Below are 27881 nucleotides of genomic sequence, written 5' to 3'. Positions count from 1 at the left end.
TTAACATACCGGACGAAGCCAGGAAGCGTCTTGTACGAAATAAAATCAAAATATTGCACGAAAGATATTTATTTTACAGATTTAAAAAACAGGATCTAAGGCAATCTTACTAATTCATTTCTTCACATAATGTCACTGTACAACATTCATACGACTCAACACACCAGGCGTCAACTAACTCGGCCAGACTATAACAGCTAACTTGGCCAGATAAACCTCATGCTCAGACAAACTCGAGAGTTCAGGGGCCGCAAACGCACATGTGCGTTCAAAAAGTCACCTAAACGCATATAGGCGTTGCCGGTAATAAATGCTTTTAAGACAAGAATGGATACCGAGTTAAAACAGCAATACAGAAGTAGCTATCACAGAATTAAACATAGGGGAATAAAAATTTAACGCGATACGCTTTATATGGCTTTTCAGCCATTTATCTATTTCCCCAATTAAGTTTTATGAAAGTTGAACTTGTATTACAGAGACTTTGGTGTAAAAATAATTAAATTGCCTTGATTCACCTTTTTTGTTTTCATGCTGTAGTATAGTAAAGCACCTAATTGGCTACTAATTGGTCGATTATACATTATAGTCTACTAAAAACGCAGACGCATTAGAAGTGGTAGGGTAAAATTACACATCGATTTTGGAAATACGCGATAATATTAACATTCCCTTTTTTATTGTTCTGTGATCACTTTATTGTAGCATTAGAATTAAATATATAGCAACTCAAAAGCATTTTAACATGACTAAGATTGTCAGCCAATTTGATTTCTGGGCTACAATATAACCTTTCCACTGTCAAACAACATTCAATAAGTATAAAATGAGGGTTTCTCGAGAAATATCGCTAGATGGCGTGTGTATCGTGAAGTCCTTTTGACATTACAGTCAAGCTTGCGATTGGCTCATTTTTAACCAATCACAAACATGTCATAAACGTCAGTTGTCAAACGAACCACACGATAAAGCCTAGTAGCCTGTCAAACCCTCATTGGCCTAGTCTTAAAGTAAACAATGGTAGTGTTATATGTACAGTCGCTATCAGATATTTCGGATCGGCCAAGGTGATCAAAAATATCGAAACATGAACTTTAATACCTTAAGGGGATCCCATGCCCCAATAACCTTCGATCTGAATTCCTTAGTTTTCTAATGTTTTTTTGTAGCTTATTATATTAACAACAACGGCTTTAAGCAATATAGTATCCCATATTTACTTCAAAGTTCATTGTCTTCGAGATATTTGGCATCAAAGTTGAACAATTTTAGGCCAAAAAAACTGGTTTTCTGGGCATAACTTTTGTGTTAATTAGTTTCAAATGAAAAACCTCGACCAGTTTTTAGAGACGTCACAGACGAACCCAAATATGTAGATTTCGTATATGTTAGATCTTTCACGTCAATAGAGATACGAAATTAGTGTTTTTTTTTTCAGACAATGTTTATAAAAATCATACAAAATTAAGCATTCTTTTTTTTTAATCCGGTAGACAAAATGGAGATAGCCGTTTGAATTATAATTTTATCTGTAGTCTATAGGAGATACGATTCAAAACTTGTCAAAAGTCGATGAAAATCTCGGTAAACCTTAATAATAGTGCATGTGCCGATATTTTTGAGCACCTTACCTGCTCCGAAATATCGGATGACAACTATACCAGGCTACGGATAAGCATACTTAAATAGATAGATACATCGAGAACAAACATTCGTATTTTTCATACATGATATCTACCCAACCATATCCAACCTGGGACCTCAAGTTTTCTAGTCAATCTAACCGCTCGTTATTGTTATAGAAAATTGTATTTTTCACTTTGACATGCTTCTATATTGGCCCAGAAATCAAGTCGGTACGTACTTAGACACTAAAGTCGCCGAACTGAGGAATATCAGGGGTCTCATCACTTAGTTATTTGACAAGCTGTGCAGACTACGCAACCTCCTTTCAGTCGACCATCCCAACCATGGTACATATTTTATTCATTAACAGTCTATTACCACTAGTTCTTTTATCAATCCCATTAATTGAACTAATTGGATTTTCCCTAGTACTTACAATGGACCTGATAACTTCGATTCGTCTTGCTTTCTCACTTAACTTCAGTAAGCTAGTTGAGAGAGCAAGACAAATACGAACTTTTCCGACAAAATACGATGGCAAAACATTTTTCACTACATCTGTAAATCAAACCCTATGCAATTGCTAAAATTCCCGCAACATTTCGACCACATTGCAACGGCCATGGTCAATGTCGCCGAAACGTCTAGGTAATTCTAACAATATAGTTGTGATAAATAAAATCCTAGGTTATATTTTTTAAGAATACTCAGAAAAAGTTTTTGTTTGGTGTAATCACTGGTCAAAAAATCCAACTAGCTTTAATAATAGAATTGATAACTAAATAAAGAGGTATACCTTTATTAACGCTATAGTATGCACTATACTAAAAACTTTATTAAAAAAAAAAAACAAAACCAATTACCGACGTCGGGGGTAAAACAGAAATATACATTTTTAATTTCGCCTCGTTTCGTTTGAGGTACACATACAGCGAGGCATACAGCCGATCGAATCTAAATCCTATTTAATGGTATAATTAAATATTGAATTTCAGTTAAATTCGGCGTGGTATTAAATTAATCTTGTATCAATAACTTTTTGAGATTTTTATTGACTATAATACGTCTAGGACACATTGCATAGATACATACATCATCAGGTGAGTTATTGCCTTACGGCACTCTCTGCTAGTCACTCGTAATGAACAAACGTAACGCATAGATAGGAACATACTTTTTTTAAATCATTAGTTCTCACTTAAAAAAACACATGACTTGATGATTTGAAGCTAAAAATAATTTAAATTCGTAATTTATGACCGAAAAAAACATAATTATTTGATTTTAATTTCAAAACCACTAAAGGCTATCTGAAATTAACCAATGCTTGGTTCAAATTTTAAACATTCACCATTTTTGATCGATAAATAAAAATATGAACATCAAATCAAGGACAATTTTATTGGTGTTTCTTTATGTTAATCAAATAACAAAAAATATATAGACATAAAGACAGTGACATTTAAAACAATATTTAACCATACTTTATCATAATCCCAAAAAAATGCCCTTCGATTCTACTTGCGAAATTAATGCCAATATCTTATAGGGAGGGCTCTCCTTGAATATTTCTAACTCATTCGGAATCACGATCATTTTCACTATACATTAAATTATAAAAATATAGTTATACATTAAATTCCACGCGAATTCCACCGAAAACCATAGGACCCAGAAACAACCGGCGTAAAAGAAAGCTTACGTTACAAAATCATAGCCTAAATACTTCTTATTTTTTCGCCTAACGCGCGGCGTTCCCTTCTTATCATCGTATTCGTCGCCATCTTGCTCGTAAACAATGTTATTCTCAATCACCCAATCTTCTCCTATGTCACTCTTAATCTGCTTAACCTGTTCCCTCATGCTGCTGCTTATACGCTTCTTCTTTTTCTTGCTGGACTCTGCACCGGGCTCCTTCCTCTTTCTAGGTCTCTCCTCCAACACCAAATGCTCGTATTCTTCGACTATGTAATTGTCTGGTTCGTAACTGGTGGTTATTTCGACGCCTAAAGAGGGATCAGCGTCGGGAAGTATGTAATAGTTCTCGTAGTCACCTTGTAGTGTGATTTCGTTCATTTCTGCTGTGAAATGGCGTTTTTTCTTGCCACTGGTGCAGTGCTTAATGTAGGCGTACTTTGGTTTATTCTCCTCCGGTATTATGTTCACCATCCACTCCTTGTTAGTTTCAGCTGGTATCTCTTTTACCTATAAAAAAGAAGATTTTGTAAAAAACTCTATTTATCTGTTTTTTATGTTTGTTACCTCATCCATCACGTCTAAACCGCTGAACCAATATAGATGAAATTCGGTATACAGATAGGTTGTCCCGGAGAAGGACATAGGATAGTTTTTATCTCGGAAAATTGCCGGAAAATTGCATAGTCCTCGCGGGATAACTGTTTGATACAACGCTATCTTTAGTTCATTTGTTGAACCAGACGGCTTGCTAATTAAGAGCGTTTATACCTGCTGAGCTGGCAACGTTGCATTTTTGTTAGTTTTTCTCGATTATTCTATAAAAATTGAATGAAAATTAATAATGTTATATGATAGAACACTTCTTAATATATATGTTAATGTGTCTACTCCAATAATTATTCGTTATAGACTTTGATTTTCTTTAAAAACCGGTCATAAACATTAATTCGTTTTTGATCCCCGTGGACAACCATGCACCTCATTAGTTCCAAAATCTAATACCTTTAAACGAGCAATTCTTGTGTGTATATATATTTCGATGAAATTTTGTACGTAGGGTAGGGTTTTTCGGGGATGAAAAATCGATCTAGCTTGGTCTTATCACTAGGAAAACGGTTGTTACCAAGTTTCAGCCCGAGCAAAGCTCGGTCGCCCAGGTACTAAAACACAATATGTGGTGGCGCTAGTATCGTACATCAATATAAATAAGGTAGTTCAGGTTTGTCTGTCTCAGTTCCTTGGCAATCGGCTTCGAAATATAAAACTCCAAAAACGCAATGATTCTCTTATTTTTGGCATCCAATTTTACAATAGCAATAAACACGAATCCAACGCGGACAGAGTTGCGGGCAACAGCTTGTACATGAAGCTTGGCTCTAGTGTTGGTGATGAGCGTTATGTATGTATTTAAGATACGCCCTCACCTCATCCATGGTAATCTCCTGCTCTTCGGCGATCTCGTATATGAAGTTGTCGGAGATGTTGGCGTCCTCCATTATGCAGGAGCCCTGAGCTTGCTCCTGCTCGGGCTCCGGGGCCGGCTGCGGCACGATCTACATGACCACATATAAATTTAACTAGCGTTGAGGCTGCATTTTAACCAGAGATGTGCTTTTCATGAACCAATAGACACGCCTCATTTACCTCGCCTCGCTCCGCTCAGCTGTTTCCATCAGAGATGTGCTGTGCGAAGATTAATGAAGCGTTCCTATTGGTTCAAGAAAAACACATTCTCGCTCATCTTCGGCGGACACGGAGCCTTAGGGCGGCAGAGCACAAAAATGTTACAGCGCGTTGTATGGCGAGGAAAGTCAAAAAAAATCAAAAATTGCATTAAGTAATACTTGGACGCCCACATAGTGGCACTATGTAGTCCCACCAGAGTTGAGGTCACGCACACAAGAACATTTCATGTAATAACAGCGGGTTATAACAATCACGCGTTCATTTCATTAATTCTCCTTTTTAACCCCCGATGCAAAAAGAGGGGTGTTATAAGTTTGACCCCTATGTGTGTCTGTCTGTGGCACCGTAGCTCTTAAACGGGTGGACCGATTTGAATGCAGTTTTTTTTATTTGAAATCAGGTTTTCTAGTGATGGTTCTTAGACATGTTTCATCAAAATCGGTTTTTGAGATATTGAACGTAGAAGTGACAAAGTCGGGAGTTTTCCAACTTTTTGCTGGTCAGGTTATATGCAATCAGTTCTTCATGTAGCTGTGTGTGTAATCATTCACTTCAACTCTCGTGGCACTACCTATACCAGTGCCCTATTTCACTAAGCTACCAGTAACAAGTGACAAGCGATAATCTTAACAGTATGCATTGAAAAGAGACTACCGCTTGTAAATTGTAACTGGTAGCTTCTTGAAATGGGCCACAGATGTCCTGGGCCCATTGGCGTACCTCTATGATCTGCTTGGGATCCTGCATCTTGGCAATGACCTGTTCCGCCTGCGTGATGGACGCCTCTGCCTTGTCAGTTTCCACCTTCACGACCCAGAGCTGCTTACGCTGCAGATTCTTCAAGGACCTGCCATAAAACAGTACAAGCTCTAACTCTCTAATGACTAATGACCTTAAGACCAAGGCAATCAGTTGTCAACTGCCATAAAAAAAAGTTTCTATATTATATATTATATTTAGAAGCCTGTAGAGTTGTCCCACTGCTGGGCAAAGGCCTCCCCCCATGTCCTCCACTCTACCCGTTCTTGGGCGATCTCTGACCAGCTGCGAAGAAAGGCGTCCAGATCGTCCCGCCATCGACGCCTGGGTCTGCCACGCCGCCGAAGTCCATTTTGTGGTATCCAGTCTGTGGCTATTTTAGCCCACCTATTGGGTTCCATACGGCTGACGTGGCCTGCCCAGTCCCATTTCAGCCTGGCAGTCTTGACACCCACATCAGCAATGCGTGTTTCGGAGCGCAATATAGTGTTCCGGATCCGGTCAACCCGTTTCACTCCCAACATACTGCGCTCCATTGCTCTCTGGCAAACCTTCAATTTGGTCTTCTGTAACTCAGTAAGTGACCATGTTTGAGCACCGTAAGTTAGGGCATTTTTTTAATTTATATAAAACTAAAAATCAATCAAAATAAATCAATAAAACTAAAATATTGTAATTATGTAGCAATGCATGAAAAGTAGTAAGTGAACAATTGTTTCCACTGCTGCTATTTAATTTCCTCGCAATCAAAGTGAAAAGCAGAGTGTAACACTCTAGCATTAAACCCATTTTCCCCTCCATGTGTCTATCCACCCACAACCCTGCAGGGCTACTACGAAACTCGAAGTTGGTATCGTACCGTCCCTCTCGCTCTCGTATTAAATACGAGTAGTATACGTGTCAGAGGGACCGCACGACACGAACTTCGAGTTTCGTAGTAGCCCTGCTGTAACGTCTGGAGTTTTTTTTTATTCGACTGGATAGCAAAAGAGCAAGTGGGTCTCGCCCATAAACATCTGCAACACCAGGGGTATTGCAGACGCGTTGCCAACCTAGAGGCCTAAGATGGGATACCTCAAGTGCCAGTAATTTCACCGGCTGTCTTACTCTCCACGCCGAAACACAACAGTGCAAGCACTGCTGCTTCACGGTAGGATTAGCGAGCAAGATGGTGATAGAAATCCGGGCGAATCTTGCATAAGGTCCTACCACCTGCCTGCAAACGGCTCGTTTTATGCTCTCAATGTACAATCTACTATTATATAAAACTAGCTGTTGCCTGACCCCGTCCGCGTAGAATTCATCCCGTGGGAGCTATGCAATTTTCCGGGATAAAAAATATCCTATGTCCTTTTCTGGGACTCAAACTGTGTGTACCATCAGTCAAATAAGTGGTCTACCAATTTTTAAACAAGTTCCTATCAAATGAATATGCCGCTAAAGTCGAACTTTCAAGTTGACAGACACGTCTACTGGCATTATTGTTTTATGACATGCAAACGATTATCAGCTTTAGGGTGGTAGACCACATATTTGGCTGATGGTACACCGAATTTCAAGCGGGCAACAGCTAGTTTACTATAAAATGCTTTTTATCCATTAAACAGATGGGTGAAGGTTGTTCTTTACCGTATCTTCTACGATCCGAACCGTACCTTTGAAGACCAGATGTCCAAGTGGTTAGAGAACCTAACTACGAAGCTTGAGGTTCCGGGTTCGATTCCCGGCCGGGGCAGATATTTGTATGAATAATACAAATGTTTGTTCTCAGGTCTTAGATGTTCAATATGAATTTAAGCATGTATTTATCTATCTAAGTATATTTATCCGTTGCCTAGTGTCCCTAGTACAAGCTTTGCTTAGTTTGGGACTCGGTTAATTGGTGTGAAGTGTCCCGTGATATTTATTATTATTTTATTTTTATTTATATATGCTTATACTTACAAGTATCCGAGGGTATCGACCAATTGCCTGACGTTGAGCCGGGACACACTCTCAACAGGTTCATTCTTCAGAGGCTCCTCGCTGTAGTTATGCTCCATGCGGATTATATCAGCGGCTGCAACAAACAGACACACATGGAAACACATTTTTTTTTCTGAAGTAAAAGAAAAAAAAAGTTTTTTTGGGTCGGTTTTTTTTTTCATGACGACGCAAATGAAGTTTGATTAGATTATTTCTCAGTATGAGTTCATATTAACGTTTTTAAGACGTTATTGTCCTACGACCTACTATATTTTTCTTGATAAAACATTTTAATAATACTTAGAACAATTGTACATTTACCTACAAACGGGGATCTGCCCTGCCTATACGTACCTTGTATAGCGTGGTACATGTGGTATCAGTGACACACTGTTAGAAAAATGTTTGCAATGTATACTACTAGGATGCTTAATGCTAGGATTAATAATCTCTCGATGCGAACTTCCCCTACGCTGTCTTGATGAGTAATGGGTACTGAGGCTGACTGCAATGGCATGACATTCGAACATTACCGAGAAAATACGATGGAAAAGATAAATCACTACATCTCTAATAACGCAACGGACATACTATACTATATCTTGACAAGTTCGTACGCAACCCGCGGTAGAACCCTGTCGCAGGGAGCCCCTGCTGCCTTTAACAATATTTTTTGATAAGTGCAGCAAATACTGACTGCAACAGGGTTCTACATACGAATAAAACAAGGTATGTTTATGGGAAAATAAGAAATACCACAACTAGCGATTTCTAATGAGTAGAATGATTCTGTATTCATAGTATAATATAGTTTTAATATCATATTACCGTACTTGTACAACGAATCTCTCTAACTTTTTAGCTAAATATGTCGAGTGAGTTCCAGGCAACATATTGTCCACATTTAAGTAATGATAGGTTATTCAATGAGGGCTATCGTTTTTTGCCTCACTAGATGGCGCACTGTTGCGTGAGGTTTTTAAGTATGGCTTTCAAAGTCTGTTATTACGGACGTGAAAATAAAGTTTAGATTATAATCATATTTAATACACCTTAAAACCGTACCATAAAAATATCGAGCATGCCACAGTGTTGCATTAGTCCCCGTTTTGTTCGGAAAAAAGGGAGGGCAAAGGTTTCCGAAAGACAAAACTGTCTCAAAACACAGACATTCATATTTGCCATATTTAATTTCAGACGTTGCAAAATATTCACAAAATTATTCTAATTATAAATAAACCCGCGTAGCTCACCCAAAAACTGTGAGATTTGACATTTAGGAGACCTCACGCTACACTAGCGCCTCTAGTGGCGAATTCATACGCGATAGCCCTCATTTAATCGTTTATTGTTCTTTTTAAATTATTTATTGTTTGTATTTATGTGTCAAAATTATAATAATACAGTTTTTCTTTCTTTGTATTATTACATTAATAGAAATCAGCATCACACATAATTACATGGTGTTAAAATATCCTGTACGATAATTTAGCTAACATTAAGGCCGCTTGTACACGTCTGTTGTTTCACCGGACAACGGAACGTTTGTTGCGGTGTTGTACGGCTTCGTCGCCGGACAAGTGTCCGGTACATACGCACATTCATTGTAAGCCATACAACAACGCAACGCAAGTCAGGCAAAAAAAAGTTCGTCGTCCAGTGAAAAGAACGGACGTCTACAAGCGGCCTAAGGCTACTGATTGTGATTACTAGTGTCCGACCGAAGTTTCGGTTTCGGCCAGTTTCGGCCGAAAAATCATGTTTCGGCCAAAGGTTCGGTTTCGGCCAAAAAACAGCCGAACCTTCCGGCCGCGCCGAAACTGCGCACTTTCGGGTGGCGTTCGGCTAACTTCGTATGCGCTCAGCACGGCTGGCAATAAAACCTACTCAGAACCATTCACATTTATAGTAAATATGATTGGCATGATTATATTTTGATAATAAATCAACATTTAATTTAATATATTTGTATTTAACGTCGTCAAGAATATTTAGGTTAGAACACTATTATTTATTTATTTAAACTGGCGAGCTTTTACTGATGTTTCTTCAAGAACTTTAGGATTTTGTAAGAAATACAACTACTATGAAGTAAATTCATTGTATACTTACCACTTTTACTATGTTTTGACCCCTAACCGATTTTTGATACGTTGCTTACTTCACAACGGTCACATCGCTAACACAACTGGCGGGCGACTGGAGGCGGAACACAAATCCTTTATGTGCATTTCTGCACATACGAATTTTTCTTAGCAGCCAATATACATGTAGAATTTGTTAAAACTGTTTCCAGTTCAAATATCACAAATTTTGTTCAAGCTGCCAAGAGCGCAGTTAGCGGTATAGGCAATTTTTGTAAAAATATTAGTTTTTGTTTTACAAATTTACAATTTTACTCGCAAATGTGATGAAAAACATTGTATGTCGCACGGGCGGTACTAGAATTACGAACATCGACTCATTAAAGCCCTCAGTCTTCGACTTCGGGCTTCTAATAGACTCTCGTTTATTTATAATTCCTTATTTACCGCCCTTAACACACAATGTATTATTACATAGCGGGCCGCGCTTGCCACCCGCGCTGGCGAAAGCGTCACTATAAAACAACTTAGTGCAAAAACGAAAAATGAAAAAAATGCACATGTGGAATTTGGCAGGCGCAGCGACGATAATCACTTTTTAGGGTAGTTTAATTTAGACCCAGTGTCAATATGACAATGTTAAAATTTCAATTTGATAAAAAAAAGCGAAACGTAGAACACGGTAATTTTTAGGCCAGCAAGATGTTTCATTATTCATTCAGACTGGAAAGAACGACCCACTGTCATTTTTTTTATTCAACGTTTTAATCACGTTTATTAAAGGTTCGGTTTCGGTTTCGGCCGAAACTATAATCAGAACCGAACCTTCGGTTTCGGTTTCGGCAAAAAACGTGTTTCGGTCGGACAGTAGTGATTACTAATATAATACAAGTCATAAAACATTGAAATTCGAAAGTAAAACAAAAACTGGATAAAGATAAAGGTCTTCTTAAAATGAAATTAAAATAAAAAAAGAGTTTATCCAAACACACAAATAATAGGTAAAAATACAAAGCAACTTAAAAAAGTGTAAAATACATAATAATACAAAATCTATGTTTTTGTGTGTGCACTAAATAGTCCGCCTCAGCATAAATTCTTGTGACAACTTCCATACAAAACTTATTTTATTTTTTTCGAATTTCAATGGTTTTTCCACTTATTTAATATTTATTTCTTGTATGGTATGAGTAGTCAGTAACCTTAATGTGGGTTAAATTATCGTACAGAATTTATTACCACCAAGTATATGACATAACATAATAAAAATTGAACAAGAGAGTGAAGCTTGAACTATGTTCCATGGAGCTCGCTGAGGTACATAGTGGGGGTGGTACCTTTGCAGTGGGGGTCTACGAATTGTTCGAAAAGCCCCTGGAAGCCGCCGGGTGCGCCCCGCCCTGTAACCAGAGCCAACTTGTACCCCCCACTTTCGACATGCAAATTAACCTAATAGTGTACGCGGGTTAGTATTCGTCTGAAAAGCAGCTGGTCTAAGAATCAAGTAGTCTTAGTAACAAAGGGTCTGAGAAGCAAGTGGTCTGAGAAGCAAGTTATCTAAAAAGTACCTCGAATGTTTAGTCGGTCTCCTTTCGCCCATTTCCTGGTTCGTCAATTTTAATTCAATGACCCAAAGTCGACAGATTACTCCACGGGGTTAACGCGCGTCGCGCTGACAAAACCTAACGTTATCTCTGTTTTTTTCATGTTTCCGTACACAAACAGGTTAGGACCAGTTAAGTTTTAGACTACTTACTACTTAGACAAGTTTAGACCACTTACTACTTAGACAAGTGGCTTCTTAGACCGGTTTTTAGCCCACTTGCTACTTGGACCAGTTGGTTTTTAGACCATTTGCTACTTAGACCAGTTGCTTTTTAAACCACTTGCTACTTAGACCAGCTGATTCTTAGACAAAATGATACTAACCCCGTACACGGAGCCTAACCTATCCAAGAAAAAATGTTAATGCAAGGTTTTTTGGCAAAAATACATATTGTTGACTGTACTGGCGTTGTCCCTTCAATTTACTTAAGTACAATTGTATATCAAAGTTAGCTGGATAAGGGCACAAATCTGCCCTTGAGTTATTTTGACTACACTTTTATAATAACTGAAGCAACTGGAGATATATGGGGGAAGCCTATGACCAACAGTGGGCGTCTTACGGCTGATATGATGATTATAATTATGATTATTTTTATTATGCTAAATAGTGTTATGCGTTTTTATTATTATGTCAGCATCAATGTTATGCACAATTATGCTATGCGAATTCATATTATGACAATTAATGTAATGCGAAATAAATAATAGAGTGACTTCACATCAACTGTAATGTTAGTGGTGGGGTACCCTGTTTTATGGAGTGCTGACCGAATTGACAATGGCAATGATATCTTACCCTTCTTATCGCTGGGAGAGGGGGTGATGGGAGCCACCTGCTCTTGAAGAGTCAGCAGCTCCGGCAGCATCGGGGAGTCGATCCACAGACCTTGAGCATCCAGCTCGAAGTGGTACCTGAACAGACATTTCTCGTAGAAAAAGGTCCCTCTCTCATACAACAATGAGGTTAGTTGTTAGTCTAACATCTGGTAGCTTGGTGAATGGTTGTGTTGCTCTGAAGATGAGCTCTGGTTGAGATCGAAACACGTCAGTGGTGGTGGTGATAGATGGGTTTCCGTGATTTGTGTGTTTTTACAGAAGGGGAGGAACTGCATGAACACGTATTTCTTGCATAAACATAGCTATCATAAGGTTGCAGGTGAGCAAAGTAATGTTTCAATTTTGTTGAAGTGGACCTCCATAAAGTAACGCCTGATTCAATTAATTAGGACCTGTCATACAAAATACTTGGAGATTCACTCTTAAGGCTGCTTGTAGACATCCATTGCTTTGTCGCCGGACGTATCAAACTCTGGCAAAAAAAGGTCCGTTATCTAGTGAAAACAACGGATGTCTACAAGCGGAATTAGAATGTAAAAGTTGTAAATAGATAAATTAAATTCACCCGCAGAGCTGCAGGCTGACGTGCCGCCAGAGGCACTCGCTCTCCTCCTGCATGGCTCCCTCGATCCATTCTTGACGGATGGGCTCACTGTCTGAGCCCGTGTTCACACTGCCAACAACAACAATTAGTTAAGACAAACTCAAGAACTTTCGTATACCTACTATTACCTACATTAGTCTTAAATCCGTTTTTTCAGACTACAAAAAGACTAAATATTATGGAATTCTCCAAAAAGAAGTTACTGAAATGTGAAATGAAATACGTCTTGAGAGAATCTTACTAACATGGTTCCAAAAGTCTTTTGAGTACACGCTGTCTCCTATATCAGAGTTTGAGGATATATATCAATGGATATATACCATGATATTTATCTGATATATATCAAATGATTTTTTATGACATATATCAATACAAAAATGATTTATAAATTTGTTATTATAAATTAATTTTTGGCTAGTTTTTGGCCTTTGTTACTGTATTTCTACTTCCCAAATGTAGATGGCGTTGGAGTAGTTAATCTCCAGCCCCTGAAGGCTTGAAATCTGGCCGTGGTCGAGACCATAAAACAAAACTCAAGAGAAGATTTCGTATTGTTACAAAATTTCATTCTCATTGGCAATGGCCAAATTAGTGTTTCAGAAAATACATTATCAATATTTTTATTTCTGTAAATAACATAGCCAAAAATGCAACAACTTGGCCCGTTATATATTTCGTTAGTATATATTGGCATGCGAAGGAAAAAGTTTCCCCATCCCTGGTAGAACATTAAATGACAACACTTCTGCCAGCGTTAATTTATTTATTTATTCATTTAGTCCAACAAAAAATTACAGCATTACAGTTAGACACTAATGCGCTGTAAAATACATTACAACATACATTAATGGCGTCAGTCAGTCGTGTCAGAAAAATTTAGTTATGAAAGAGTAAGTTTTTGTTGTGTTTATTCTATTATTTTTTTACAAAGAAAGTAATTGACAAAGTGCAGAAACGTTTTTACTTAATTTATTTTACAAATAATAATATGGCTTTCATACAAAATGGATACTCATCACACTTTTGATATATATTTATAATAAATATCGGATATTTTCGAACCCTGATCAAGACATCCACTATGTTGTAACTACCATTTTAAAATTTCCACTCTATCCAAACATCCACTCTACCAAATGGTCCACTCCGTCTACTCCATTGATGCATCCATTGTAACCAAATGTGCACTCTACCAAAAGATTCACTCTATTGCAACATCTATTCTGTCCGAAGTCCACCCAATGAAAAGGTTCAGACTGCCAAATAGTCTACTGTACTAATACATACTGACACCACTTCCTCAGTCATTGACATCAAACTTATAACACCCCTCTTATTGCATTGAGGATTAAAAAGTCTTGATTTTACCGTTTACAGTATGAGTAGACTGAACATGAGGAAAAGAAGAGAAACTTGACTAGTTCTAATGTGACACTTGATAGAACCCTGTCGTCACTATTTGCCACACTTATCAAAATAACTTGATAAAGGCAGCAGAGGCTCCCTGTGACAGGGTTCTACCAAGCATCACAAACGAGTTTGTCAAGGTGTAGTAAGTCACACTCTGAGATTAAGAGTATCAGTATTATAGCTTAGCCTATATTAGTGCCCCACATGACTGCTGGGCATAGGCCTCTCCACTTGAGACTCCAAATCTCTCTATAAATCATCATTTTTGAAGGCATTATGCCTATAAACTACTCAGTGCCTGAGTATATTGATCAAAATTATGGAAACTTTTACTAACAATGATGGTTACAAGTACATTATGCATTTGTATTAATCAAATGTTATTAATTAGTCAGGCCTTTGCATCCAGAGACGTAGTTTCAGTGGAAGGAAGAGAGTAATATCTGTAGTGTGGTATATATATCTGCAGCGGCGTCTTTAGCTCATGTAGCGCCCGTGTGCAATTATAACTTTAGTGCCATCTAGGAAGCGCGCCGTCAAAATGAATTGAGTACAAAGTGCCGCAGCCGGCGCCCCTAACACCGCTGCGCCCGTGTGCAACGCACACCCTGCACTATAGGTAAAGATGCCTCTGTATATCTGAGGCTCCCCATGAGGCTGCCATAGTCACAATTACTTACCTTAGAAAATCTCTATGTATGTAATTGTGTTTTCTGTACAGCTTACTATGTTGGTGTGCAATAAAGAGTTATTGTATTGTAAAGCCTCGTGAAAATATCAGATTTAAAAGAAAAGATGTGACTCCATTAATTAACTTGTACACATTTTAATTAGCTGTTTTCAGTCGTTAACAACTGTTAGAATTACACAGCCTTGTAAAACTTTCCAGTAATGCAAATACAACTATAAATTTCACATATTTATTGCAGTACTGCTAAACAAGAATGTGATACTGTATGGTGATTAATCTTTTCCATACATATGTAGAGTTCTATAAGTGAAAACACACGTTACGTACACACACAAGCGATATTGTTATCCAACAAGCCAGAAAACACATCAGTTTATGTTGCGATACGGGAAACGCAATAGCATCCATTTCGAGGTCAAGACAACCTCACCATCGAAAGGAATGCCCCTGTAAAATCTAAGGAATAAAGCTATAACGAAAGTATTGGCGGGAAAACACTTACTTGTAAAAGGAAAAGCTGCAAACAACGTCGTACTCCAAGTTGCAGCCCTCCACAACACACTTTAGAGCAGTCATTATGGACTACCTTGGCACAACCTAAAATGGTACCCACTAAATCACATCGTAATATAACCGTAAACGTAATGAAATAATAACATTTCGAACCAAAACTAACTTTCAAACAAACTAATTTGATGGATCTTTAGAAAATTATCAATCAAATGTCGAAAATGACGTGCTGTCACGAAAAGTCGAAATTTTAACAAATGCGTCAAACGTCTGCCATGAAATGGTGATGTAATTTTTCTGGGGCAAAGCTGGCAGCACTTGGCGTGCCTGCCATATCGATTAATCGGTTGGACCGAGAATCGATTTATTAATAAAATAAGTAAAAATCGTTTCGAAATGAAGAATAGAATATTTTTTACTTTTTTTTATTTTGAAGTTAAAGTGGGGTATTTCCAAAAATAGAATTAACTAATCAAATTAAAAATACAACAGGAACATAAAAATTGACTGGCATTGAACCAATATCCTAGCTGCTATGAATATCGTTTGTATCTACTGTGACGTTTAACAATGGTACTTATTCCTTTGAAATAAGAAACTTTTTGGGCCTTAGTCACAGCTGAGCACATAAGTTGAACAGAAAATTATGACATTTAGTTGGAAGAAGTATTCTATTGCCGGCTTAGAGCAACTAAGGCTTCCGTACCGAAGCCGTCCACGCTACAGGGCTACTACGAAACTCGAAGTTCGTGTCGTACCGTCCCTCTCGCTCTCTTATTAAATAGTGTAAGTGTCAGAGGGACCGCACGACACGAACTTTGAGTTTCGAGTTTCGTAGTAGCCCTACTGTCCCGCCAACGCCATTCATCTTGTGTTATTCAGTTCGTGACTGAGACGTGTAGTGGGGGTCAGCGCAGTTGCTGCTGTCCCTCCTGCTGTTGATGATGGCTCGCACCTTCCCGTGCTGCCAGGCGCCGCTAGCAACTACCTAGGTATTAGAATAGACCCACTGCACGCCATTACTGTAGCCACTTTATTTAACCTGGTTTGGATCAATGACGCTGATACGCTGACGGCTGCTTAATTCCACTTCAACTGGGTTTGGCACCTACATTAGTAATGCGTGTTTTTGAGTGAGTGCAGCGTAGTGTTTCAGATTATATACCTATACATATAATATTAAAAAAATATTTATAAAATAAATTATAGAAACTAATTCCATTGTGGCTTAAGGAAGTTTTAACCCTTACAAATTCATGCAGTATTCACTAAAACATACCAAAATTGAAAATGAAATTGTTTCCGACTTTAAATGATAAGAAAAATAGACTAAATCTGAAAATCAAAATTTACAGTTTAAAAACATCACCCAAAGACATAGTTTCCAGGAGGCAGACAGTTTTTCTATCTTGAATAAACATGCTCCTCAATGCTCAATCCCTAGGGTCTACAGTTTCAACCCCAATCGGCGTAAATTAAATAAGAAACACTGTCCAAATTCAGTACTTTTATTTATACTCAATCGATTAAAAATCGAATAATATTTTCGGCCTCGTGACAATAACTGTTGCTAGGTCAAAAATGTATCATAGACAATACGGCGTCAACTTTCTTGAATCTTTGCCAAAGCCCATGGTACTTATTTCTAGAGTTAAGATATTTACGAAAATGCTCATTACTATTAATTACAAACTAACGGTAGGTACTAAAACTGGCATCTATTGATAAGTTCTACAATTATCTAGAATTGATATTTAAAATTTTCCTGTTTATATGTTCATAGACAATAAAAATTACGTAACTTTCCGGTTTCACAGTCAAATGCAGTTGAATTACTTGTTATTAATTACACAATCGCTTTATCGCTGTTATTTTGACGAATTTTGAGTGCAGAAGATTTCATTTTTAAACATGATAAATAATTACAGAAATTGTAGATGTCTCCGATAAGTATGTCCAGTCAGTCAATGTCAAGTCTGACGTCATGGTTGACAATCACAAAAATCACAAAATTGACAATGAAATGACACTTCATTATATTATTTATTTATTTGTAAATACGTATTATATGAGTCGTGCGTGCTGTCATCGTTCATCCACCATTACCTCTCATATATTTCGTTTTCTAGATTTTTTTTACCGTACAACGGCAAAACCTACTAGACACTGGCAAAATTGTCCTGCAATGGACATAGCCATATTTTTCTAAAAAAACAATATGTTCTTTCTTATCTTGTTCTTATAAATAAATTAAAGATAAACTGCCAGCTCGTAAATAATTTACCTATATGAAGCAAATTAAAAAATAACGACAGTGTACAAATCAATCTTCCTTTGTTTGAATTTAAATCTACTTTATGTATGACCATTACAATAAGTACTTACGTACATCTTTGTGTATGAGTATGACTGACTGAGTTATTTTTCTAACTGTGAATCCATGCAATACAGTTTATTTTAGCATGCCTGGCCTATCATTTATTACTAGATAAATAGAACGGATATCGAAGAGGAATGGTTTTAAATTCCTGTTCTGCTATTTTTTCTTTTTCTTTGTAAGCATTTTCATTATTGATCGTAATCGTGCGAATATGAACAAGCAGCTTTACATTTGTGGCAATTCAATTTTGATTGACAGTAAGGTAAACGTACGAGTGCTCGACACCTTAGACCCAATAGACGACACCAAAAGATGCCAACAATTGGGACGGTGACGAGCAATCGTATTTTACCTTACGTGCACGCACATGTTGCCTGTGGGCGCAAATACCTTGGACAAAAGATATACTTAAATACAGTTTTCTTTTTCCCGTAGTTGTCTCACCGCCTGCGAGGAAACGATTGATTGGCTATCGACTATTTTCTCGCTCTAGAAACGAAGAAAAAATTAAGATGTGTGAGTAAAAGAGCTAATATTAATAGTTGATCGCTGTCTGTTCGCACTGCTGGCGAGAACTCGCTCTTACATCTTTTGTCGCAGCGACAAGAGCTCTTAAACTCGCTAAGCTACAAAACTAGCTCAGCGGCCGCCCAGACTCGTTTCTAGTTACTTACTCGCTTCTCGCTCATCGTCGGCGGTGGGACAAGTGCCTAATATTTATCTTATAGAAACGTCGAATACTAACTCCATTTTTGATCATCGTCCTATTTCAATTCTCCCATTTCCATTCTGATTTCTGATAAGACTATTTCTACGTGTGTCAGATAGCACTCGGCAGCATAACGTTACGGCAAGCCGCAACGCTGTTTGTCAGCGGGACCCATTTAAAGAGTTTCAAACCTACATTTTAAGTTATAAAATAACATGGTACAAACGCAATTTTACGTGATGTTGCGCAACTACTTGCATTTGTGTCATAAAAACATGCTTTTTGAACAATCCTGTCCCTTAAAGCTTTTTGTAAGTTGATCACAAAACTTGCTTAGCTATCTTAGTTTAGCAGTGTCTCAACGCCGGCAACGCACCTGTGATACCCCTATGGATGGCGGCGATTGCTTCCCATGCTCGTGTCGTTTGCCTAACTTTATTTTTCGCTTCCAGACAAATTGCAACTACTTAGTCCACCTACATTCATTTCTCAACGTATGATGCGACATCTGACTTGCAATTTAGTCACAAAAACAAAACACGAGATTTACTACGATACTAGCTAGGGTACTCAAAAAGGAAACAAAAATAAAATAACCACTGCTTTTATTATTAATTTATTTTATCAATATAATAATAATATGTATATAATGTATATAACTTACAGCCATATGGAGCGCCGGCGGCGACAGCGATGCAGAATGGAAATTAAAAAAAAACAAACTACCGAATCGTTGTGAAAATGAACAAAAATTACACCATTTTTTTTCACTATGTCTGCCGCGACGACACTAGCAAGCTTAAAAAAACATGTTCTTAATTGTTTATCAAATATTATCATACTGACTACTTTTTAGGACACTACGCTATATTACAACCAAATTTAGTGCGGGGGCCGAACGTTCGGCTCGTAACGTCGTCTGAACATTAGTGCAAGTTTTTAGGCGCTGCAAACTTCTCAAACGCGTTCGATTTAACGTCAAACTATGAGGAGAGTCTGCCGATATCGCCGTTAGGGACGCTCCCGATATGCCCACAATAAGGGTCTCCCCACATCTATCGACGCGGAATCGGCTTAAGCTGTCCAAAAACCGCTTTATGTCCACGCAATAAGAACGAAAATGATGTCTTCCCGTCGGTAAACGTCGTTTCGCGTCGGCCGAGCCGATCTATGTCTTTTTCGATCTTATTGCGACGACATAAAGAGTTTTTTGATCGGCTATAACCAATTCCATGTCGATAGGTTTGGGGAGACCCTAAAATAAGACGTTCACGTAAAGGCGTACGAGACACTTGCTGCGCCAAAAAAAAATACTAAAGAACAATTTATTTTGATGGGATCGATTTCAAGTAACAAACGGGATAGTAAAGTAACTAGTCTAAAAGACTCAGTCATTCATTAAACTGTACACCTTAAGCGTTCAATGGGAATGCGAGTCCACTATAACTCGTGGTAGGTATGTTGGGCTAGGGTCTCTTTTTTATAGTAAAATCCAAATATTCCTACTAAATGGCAACAGTAATAAAATAACTACCAATTAGTTGTAATACTGGAAATACACCTTTTTATACATGATACTTTAGTCATGCCATGGAAGTAGGAACTGAACTAATTGCATTTTGTAGCTGTCAATTCATGACTCAGTATTCAAAAGTACAGTCAAGGTCATAAATACATGTACTTTACCAAGACGTCAAAAATATTTATACATATTTATGGCATAAATATATTCCAGGCTATGGCCATATAGATATTTGTCCTTGACAGCACATTTCGCGACGATCCTCGTCAGCAATTGAAGTAACAAAATGAAATATAGAAATCAATTACAATACTTCACAAGGCGTCATTACCAAAATTGATTAAAGATCGACCGGATCAAAAAAAAACAGACGACTTCACGAGTACCGCACCGGGCCCTCGGACTAACAAAGTTTTTTTTTTGCACGAACGAAATAAAAATACCGACAAGTTAGTCACTGAAAAATATTCGCGTCTAAAACATCAATGTACATTATCACTTAACCATATAGCAAGATATTTTTTTTTGTATATTTTTCATTTATACATTATACCTAGGTTTATTCTTAATCAGCACTTTTACATACATCGTCTCCTTTGGCTTACTTAAGAAAAGAAAATAGCAACAATAACTAAAAACAACTTAACAATTACATGTCATCATAAGACTTAAGTTTTTTTCATAAGGCACTGAACGAGGCTTAGTCTGGGAATGAATCAAAATGCTATTAAACTCAGATTTTAAGGGCCCCCGCTATCTGTGTTGGGTGCACTGCTTGTCTTGGTGCAGGTAACATCGTATGCACGCGTCGCGCGCAGTTAGCGCTGCTCGTACTGTTGTTCAACAGGCGGCCACCCGCGCAGTGCAAGCTTCAGCTAGCGGAGGCTCTGAGATATTCAACAAACTGAAAAAACGGTCACATTTTAAAGTAAACACTTTTCAAAGAACCAATGAATATTTCGCGACATTTTATAAAATTAAAGATTGCACCATAATTTTTAACGTAAATATATAAACGCAAGTCATTAATTTTATAAAAATAACGCTTTGAAAATACCCTCCAAATTTTAATAAAATTAAATGCACTATATTTCATTCTACTGATAATTTACAATTCCATCAACCAAATAATTCACAAAATTAGTAAAAAAATCATTTCTCTTATATGAATTCAGTTCCAACATGACTTTAAAACTTTATTATCCAATCTTCTACTCGTATTCTGATACTACAAAACTCGAAGTTCGTATCGTACCGTCCCTATCACTCTCGTATTAAATAATATAAGCGTCAGCGGAACGGCAAGATACGAAGTTCGAATTTTGGGCCAGGTTTCGACTATATATTATTTTGACTAACATTGAGTTTTTTTAATAACATTTGACGCACCCCAGAAATAAGTAAGACACCTCGCTCAATAAACCTTTCACCAGCTAGCGACCGCTTCTTAGTCATATATTTACTTGGTCAAACACAATACTAACCTAAATTACATCCGGCTAGGGGACGGTAGGGGACAACGCTGCCGGCGAGTACGACAAGGTCCTAAAGCTGCTTCAATTGAAAGTCTATTGTAGTTAGTCTCAAGTGTCTACTAGAAGTTTGATAATATCTTCGCTCAGTGACATTATTGTCTGATTATTATTTTAACACGAGTTTTTAAACCCAATCAGCGTATAGCATCTAACAGTAAACAAAATCAATGTATTTTGAAACGGCAAGGCATATCACAATTTAAAGAGCATCCAAATAAGTCAATTGTTGCTACATTTAGCAATTCATTTAAACCTCGCGTTAGGCCCACGTCAAATTTTGATCATTAGATTTTGAAACTTAATGTCAATTAGAGAAGTTTGACGTTAGCTTTGACGAATGTCCTTAGAACGTTGGGCCTTACGAGGTTAACAAACTACACCAAATGCTGATTACACAGTTTACTATCGAGAGCTTTCAAAACGGAATCGCTATTCTGCAAAAATTTCCAAGGGAATCGAACTCATTTTCACTGCGCCTGTGTTAATGTGTTATCAAAATATGATTGTGTTTAATGTAAGCAAGTAGTAAACATTTACGTACAGTGTAGTATTTAGAGTATTAGATTATGATACCACCGGCAGCGGAAGGACACAGAAATCGCTATAAAAAATAAACTACAGTGCAAATAATCTAATTATTCGTATTATTGCTAAACAAATACACTGGAGCATTAGAATTTACTAATTTTTGATATTTAAGGCTTTATGCTGCTACGATTCCTGTGTCAGTGGATTTAATTTTAATTATTAAAATATCATAGGAACTATTTAAAAAGATGAAGCGATCCAAGCCCTCCCAAACGACGTAAGACTATATAGTACGAATAAGTATGTTTCTTAACCTGTTCATACATCCGTGAATATAAGAATAAATCTCTTATAAACACCACATAAACATATGATACTTACAATTTACATTATTTCATTGCATTCATCACTTATTTATGTATGTCCAAGCATTCGTTTTCATTATACAAACAATGTTGCCACATCAAAATTTATTCTCATAATCCCAGATTAAAACAAAGTCTCGAACGGTGCGCAAAGTTGCCAGTTGAAATAAAGAACAATGTACACCCCGTCACACGGGTAAATTAGTATTGCCATATCAAAGACTTACGCACCCCGCAACGTAAAATTATTAAAGCTCATACAACCGCGATTAACTAAAATTTCAATATCTAAAATGGCAACACTGATTTGGCAAAAACATGTTGCAAGTTTAGAGTAGGCAGGTACCTAAAAATATACTCAGCGGCACAAACAAAACTCTTTTGTTGTTGCTTTCATACAAAATTACCGATACTGCATACATTTGAGGGCCAGGTTTTTTGCCGCTCAGTATATTTTCAAAATTCAAACCCAATTTACAAAAACAACATCCCGAAAATATACAGATTTTTTTATTGATATCAAAAAGAAAGGTCAAATTTCTGACAGCTGTCAAACACAGTGTAACCAGTTCAAATAATCTTACGTTGCTTCAACACACTTTAAAAGAAAACACACTTACAAACTATGAAAAAAAAAAATACGATCGCACACACCAGAATTTATTAATGCTCTATACAGGTTTTTTTAAGCATATGGGACACGAGAGTGCAGTCCGTGTTGAAAAAAAAACAAAAAAGTGACACCTTTTTTTGAAAAAGGAAAATTTAACACCAAAGACTAAGGAAACGAGAAAAGAAAAATAAGAGTAGCAAAAAACTGTCATTTTTAACCGACTTCAAAAAAGGAGGAGGTTCTATGTTCCAATGTTTGTATTTTTTTTATGTTATAAAATCGCGTTTCTTCTGCAAAAACTACAATTAATACTAAATGACTTGGCACAGTCGACAACAAAGACATTCATACATTTCATCACCAGTGAAATAAGGTGCAAAAATATATACACATCTATGTACTCAGCTGTACATTTCAATTTTCGTGTATATTAATTTTCTAGTTAGTTTGAGTAGAACGTAAAAAAATATAAACTATTTATTGAACAAGAACAAAGAATTATTCTTTTTTTATTTCAACACGGACCTCACGCTTTTCCCGAAGCGTCATTTTCCCTCCGTCAGTGATCATTGAGCAAGTTAATTTCCATTAAAATACAAAAATCCCATATCCAAGACATAACTATCTACTACTGACAAATGTTTTTAATGCAAACATAACTTGGCATTGGTCTGTCGCATACGAAAATTGACAGATTGTCAATTAAGAATACAGATACGGCAGATGCAAGCGGTTGGGTATGTGCCCAGCTTGGGAAAACAATAGGTATGTTCAACCATAGTAAACTATATATATCTTCCAGCTTTGGGTATATTAAGCGGCTAGAATTACAATTTTTTTCTTGACAATGTCATCTTTCCTTTCGATGTTTTAAGAGAACTTTATTAGTCGGTTACTCTGTATATTTTGCATCTCTTTTACACTAAATTAATTAGAAGAAGATGAGAAATGCAAGATAGATAACAGATATATTAATTTCAAACAGTGTATTTGACCCAAATTGCAGCAAATCGGGTTTAACAAGCTAAATAAATATCAGGCTTATATATTACTATGTTCGCTTAAAAACTATCAAGTCAGTAGTCGATATTTAACATCTAGAACAAACGCCATACAACATGAACTTTTTAACGTCGTATCGGCATTTCATTTGATTTATAATAAAAAATAGCACGATTAAAATATTTAACAGTTCTTTTTATTATTATATACATACGCATACCATTTACGTAGTCGATGCTATTTCATATTATATCTATGTCTAAACGAAAATGTGTGCTCTATTGTGTCATTTAAATTAAAGTGGCAGTATTGGGCAGACCCTGAATCTAACGGATTTTATATTAAAAAAAAAAAACTATATCATACTATTCCTACTACAGACATACTTAAGACCATCGAAACAAATCAATTTCCACTGTTGAAAGAAACAATATCAGACTTTTTTTTTTTACTCACACTTAAACAAGGCCCAAGTCAAGCCCTCGCATTCTGAGAGTGACAGTGGGACGTACATAGGCCGAGATGATAACGACTCATAGACAACTATTCCTGCGTTACACAGTATTTAAGCTTTTAATGTTAAAGAAAGACTTAAATAAACCAAACCATATTGTGATGTTCAAAGCAGCCAATCGAACGGATCTTGCCAATCTTAGCCAATCAGAGACGACAGAATTCATTCGATCTGCTGAACTGTCCTCAGAGCCTACGCTGGCTGTCGCTTGCACTGCGCGGGTGGCCGCCTGTTGAACAACAGTACGAGCAGCGCTAACTGCGCGCGCGCGCGTCGCGTGCACCAAGACAAGCAGTGCACCCAACACAGATAGCGTAGGCCTTTATATGATTGTATTTGTTCACCTTTTTTAAATAAATTAAATGATGTATTAGTTTCGTTACTACATGTATTTAGATGACATCGTCTTTAAAGAAATGTTTATAGATGAATCATCTATAAAATTTCGTACGCTATTGATTTCAAGACATGTAAGGGACTTTTTATGTTCTTATTCGACATATGTAGTAGGAAATAGTGTAATTTAGCTAGCGTTTGTTTGAGTCAACAGCCGACACTAAGAACCAACGTTACTGCTGAAAACTTAGGAAATTTAGAAAAAAGAAAGTAATTTTAAATAAAGAAATGTCGTTGCTATTTAATGTCGTCAAATACAAAATTATTAGTGTCGAAAATTTTAAAGGCGCAAAAAGTTTACACATGATGTACTTTATAAAGAACAAACGTGCAAAGTCAAACATTGTGTAGCAACCGTTAGCTGAAAGACGGCGACTCAATACAAACAAAAACATGTTTTAAAATCGTTAAAAATTCAGTGCCCGCAAAAACAGAGTCAAATATACATTAGAAAATCCACAAAAACAGAGACTACATAAAAGCTTTTTTTCACGCTATATAACATGCAGCCAGTCTTGACATTTTTACATTTCGTACAATTTCGATTCGCATAACTACTAATCTTTTTTTTAACTAATATCAATTTGACTATTAGCGACATATCAACAACTGTACAGGTTTTACAATGTGTTCCCTATAAAGAACCTAAATCCGAGATCCGTAGTACCTAAAACAAAACCTGCCAACGGAAACGGAACAGAAGTGTTGCCATGAAAAAAAACCTTACCTACACAAGCGAATTTTTTTTAATAATATATTAATTACATGCTAGGAAAATGAATATAACTAAGATGACTGCAAAAATTTAAAGGTCGTCTCGAATATGGTACAATGTCAAAAATATAATATATGTATGTTTTTTTTTTAGAATATTAGACTTAACCGCTTACACTAAAAAGCCGTAGTTTGCCCCGGATACGACGTAGCGCTGCTTATTGTCAATGCGTTGAACAAGCTGCAACAAACATAACACTATTATAAGTTATATAAAGCAAAACAATACAAAAATTCCATACTACCCCTGCCTCTGACCATAAATTAAAATAGGCACTGCCATAAACTACAAATCAAAAAAATTACTTAACCACACACGAATCGACGGTAAGATTGGGTTAAAATTTGAAAATAAACAAATGACAAACAAAATGATATTTAAATATTGAATTTGAATTTAGAAGCATTTACAAGCCTTTACGGCCAGTATTTCGCTCTTTTTAAAAATAAGAAATTGTACGAGACATTTGTCAATTGTCCCGTGATACAATACAATACAATACAAATGTTCTTTATTGATCGCCAAAAGCAGTACAGTGACATTACATATATAAAAAAATCAGGTAAACAATAGGCGGTGTTATCGCTAAAAAGCAATCTGTTCCAGACAACTAATGATATAATTTACTAGTTTATTACGTCTCCAAAATCACTATGTAGTTATAAACTGGTGGCAAAAAAAACACGACTCACCTAGGCTCCTTGCACCATTCAGCCTGCAATACCAGACCGCTCCAAACCACATCACTTAACTGGCAACACTACACTCCCTCGCTTTAAAAAAAAACACTAAAAATGACGCGCAGTGTCTTTTAGCACTCAATTCATTACTTTATAAAAATGCATTAATAATATCTCTAGTCCGTGAGGCGTTGCACATGTTATTTACAGTTTTGTTTTTATTTTTATTATCACTGCTGGGCGACGGGTTTGAGGTCGGTCGGAGGCACAGCGTCTGGCTTCGGCTTCTGTTTAGCTGCGGAGAGAAAAAAAATAAAGACAATGGTTGTAAGCTTTAGATGGCAAATTAGGTGCAGCGGAGATGTGGAAACAAGAAAACAATAATGTAAAAATACAAGATTCGCGAAAAAACGGTCGCGAGGGTAACACGCCGTCCGTCCGTCCGGCTCGTATATTTGCAACTGCCCTCTGGTGGGGCGCGGATCATGACAGTTTGCGTTGACATAGACAGATATACAATTATACAGTTACAGGTGTCTCTCGCGCTCGCTTTTGTATGCGTGTTTATTATAATACTATAAAAACTAATATAAGGTAAGTACGGTTTAATTATATGTATCTATATATTTTCTCTAGTTTTAACATAGGATTAAGCTCTTTTTCAGGTAAATCACCGAGGGTCACTTCGCTAGCGCCTGTTGTTTACAATCTCCCCCCCAGTGCTGCGTCGGCAGCACTCACACCGGTAAGCGTACAAGGCGGGCTGCGGGCCGCACCAGCACATTCGACTTGGTCTTTATAAGAGCCGTCCTCACGCGCCCGTCCTTGCCGGGGCGCACCTCCTGCACTAGTCCACGCGCCCAATGATTACGAGGAGCGTTTGGATCGGCAACGAGCACTAAGTCTCCGACCTGTAGGTTACGGTGTTCTTCGTGCCATTTTTGGCGCGGCAGCAAGTCAGGTAAGACTTCTCTCACCATCGACTCCAGTACTGGTCAGCTAATCTTTGTGCTATTCGCCATTGGCGTTTTAAGTAGAAGTCAGAGTCGTCAAATATTCCGATTTGCGGCAGGTTCGACGAAGACCCAAGAAGGAAATGGTTCGGTGTAAGTCCCTCAGGGCATCCAGGCTCCACAGATACGTGGGTCAATGGTCTACTATTTGCCATGTTCTCGGCCTCTGCAAGTAGTGTCGTTAACACCTCTTCTCGAGGAGCTCTTTCCTTCAAAGTTGCCTTTAAAGAAGTCTTAATTGACCTAATAAGGCGCTCCCAGGCCCCCGCCATGTGGGGGCTAGCTGGTGGGATAAATGACCATTTAATACCCCGGTTGACAGCTTCCGATGTCAGTGTAACTTCGTCCAACTCTTGAATAGCCAGATTGAG

At 37.3% G+C, this 27881-nt stretch overlaps 1 protein-coding gene and 1 long non-coding RNA gene across 3 annotated transcripts; both read right to left on the bottom strand.

Moving 5' to 3' along the window:
- Nucleotides 1-53: 53 nt before the first annotated feature.
- LOC141444648 (uncharacterized) lies at nt 54-15763 on the bottom strand. Of its 2 annotated transcripts, XM_074110225.1 has the most exons (8): nt 15471-15763; nt 12829-12936; nt 12223-12338; nt 11156-11218; nt 7714-7828; nt 5731-5857; nt 4749-4877; nt 54-3831 (listed from the first exon to the last, which is right to left on the bottom strand). In XM_074110225.1, exons 1-8 carry the CDS (start codon nt 15542-15544, stop codon nt 3325-3327), a joined length of 1239 nt encoding a protein of 412 aa, XP_073966326.1. In that variant the 5' UTR covers nt 15545-15763; the 3' UTR covers nt 54-3324. The 2 variants fall into 2 exon arrangements, with proteins under 2 accessions (XP_073966326.1, XP_073966327.1); XM_074110226.1 differs by lacking the exon at nt 11156-11218.
- A 3404-nt stretch (nt 15764-19167) lies between these two features.
- On the bottom strand, nt 19168-27062 carry LOC141444562 (uncharacterized). The gene is made up of 2 exons (XR_012453184.1): nt 26510-27062; nt 19168-25997 (listed from the first exon to the last, which is right to left on the bottom strand). It is a non-coding gene; the product is annotated as an uncharacterized lncRNA (long non-coding RNA).
- Between the last annotated feature and the right edge of the window lie 819 nt (nt 27063-27881).

This window comes from Choristoneura fumiferana, chromosome 30, assembly GCF_025370935.1.
Source record: "Choristoneura fumiferana chromosome 30, NRCan_CFum_1, whole genome shotgun sequence".
NCBI lineage: Eukaryota > Metazoa > Arthropoda > Insecta > Lepidoptera > Tortricidae > Choristoneura > Choristoneura fumiferana.
The sequence above is the reverse complement of the archived record's forward strand: the minus strand, read 5'-3'. Positions and strand labels throughout refer to the sequence as shown.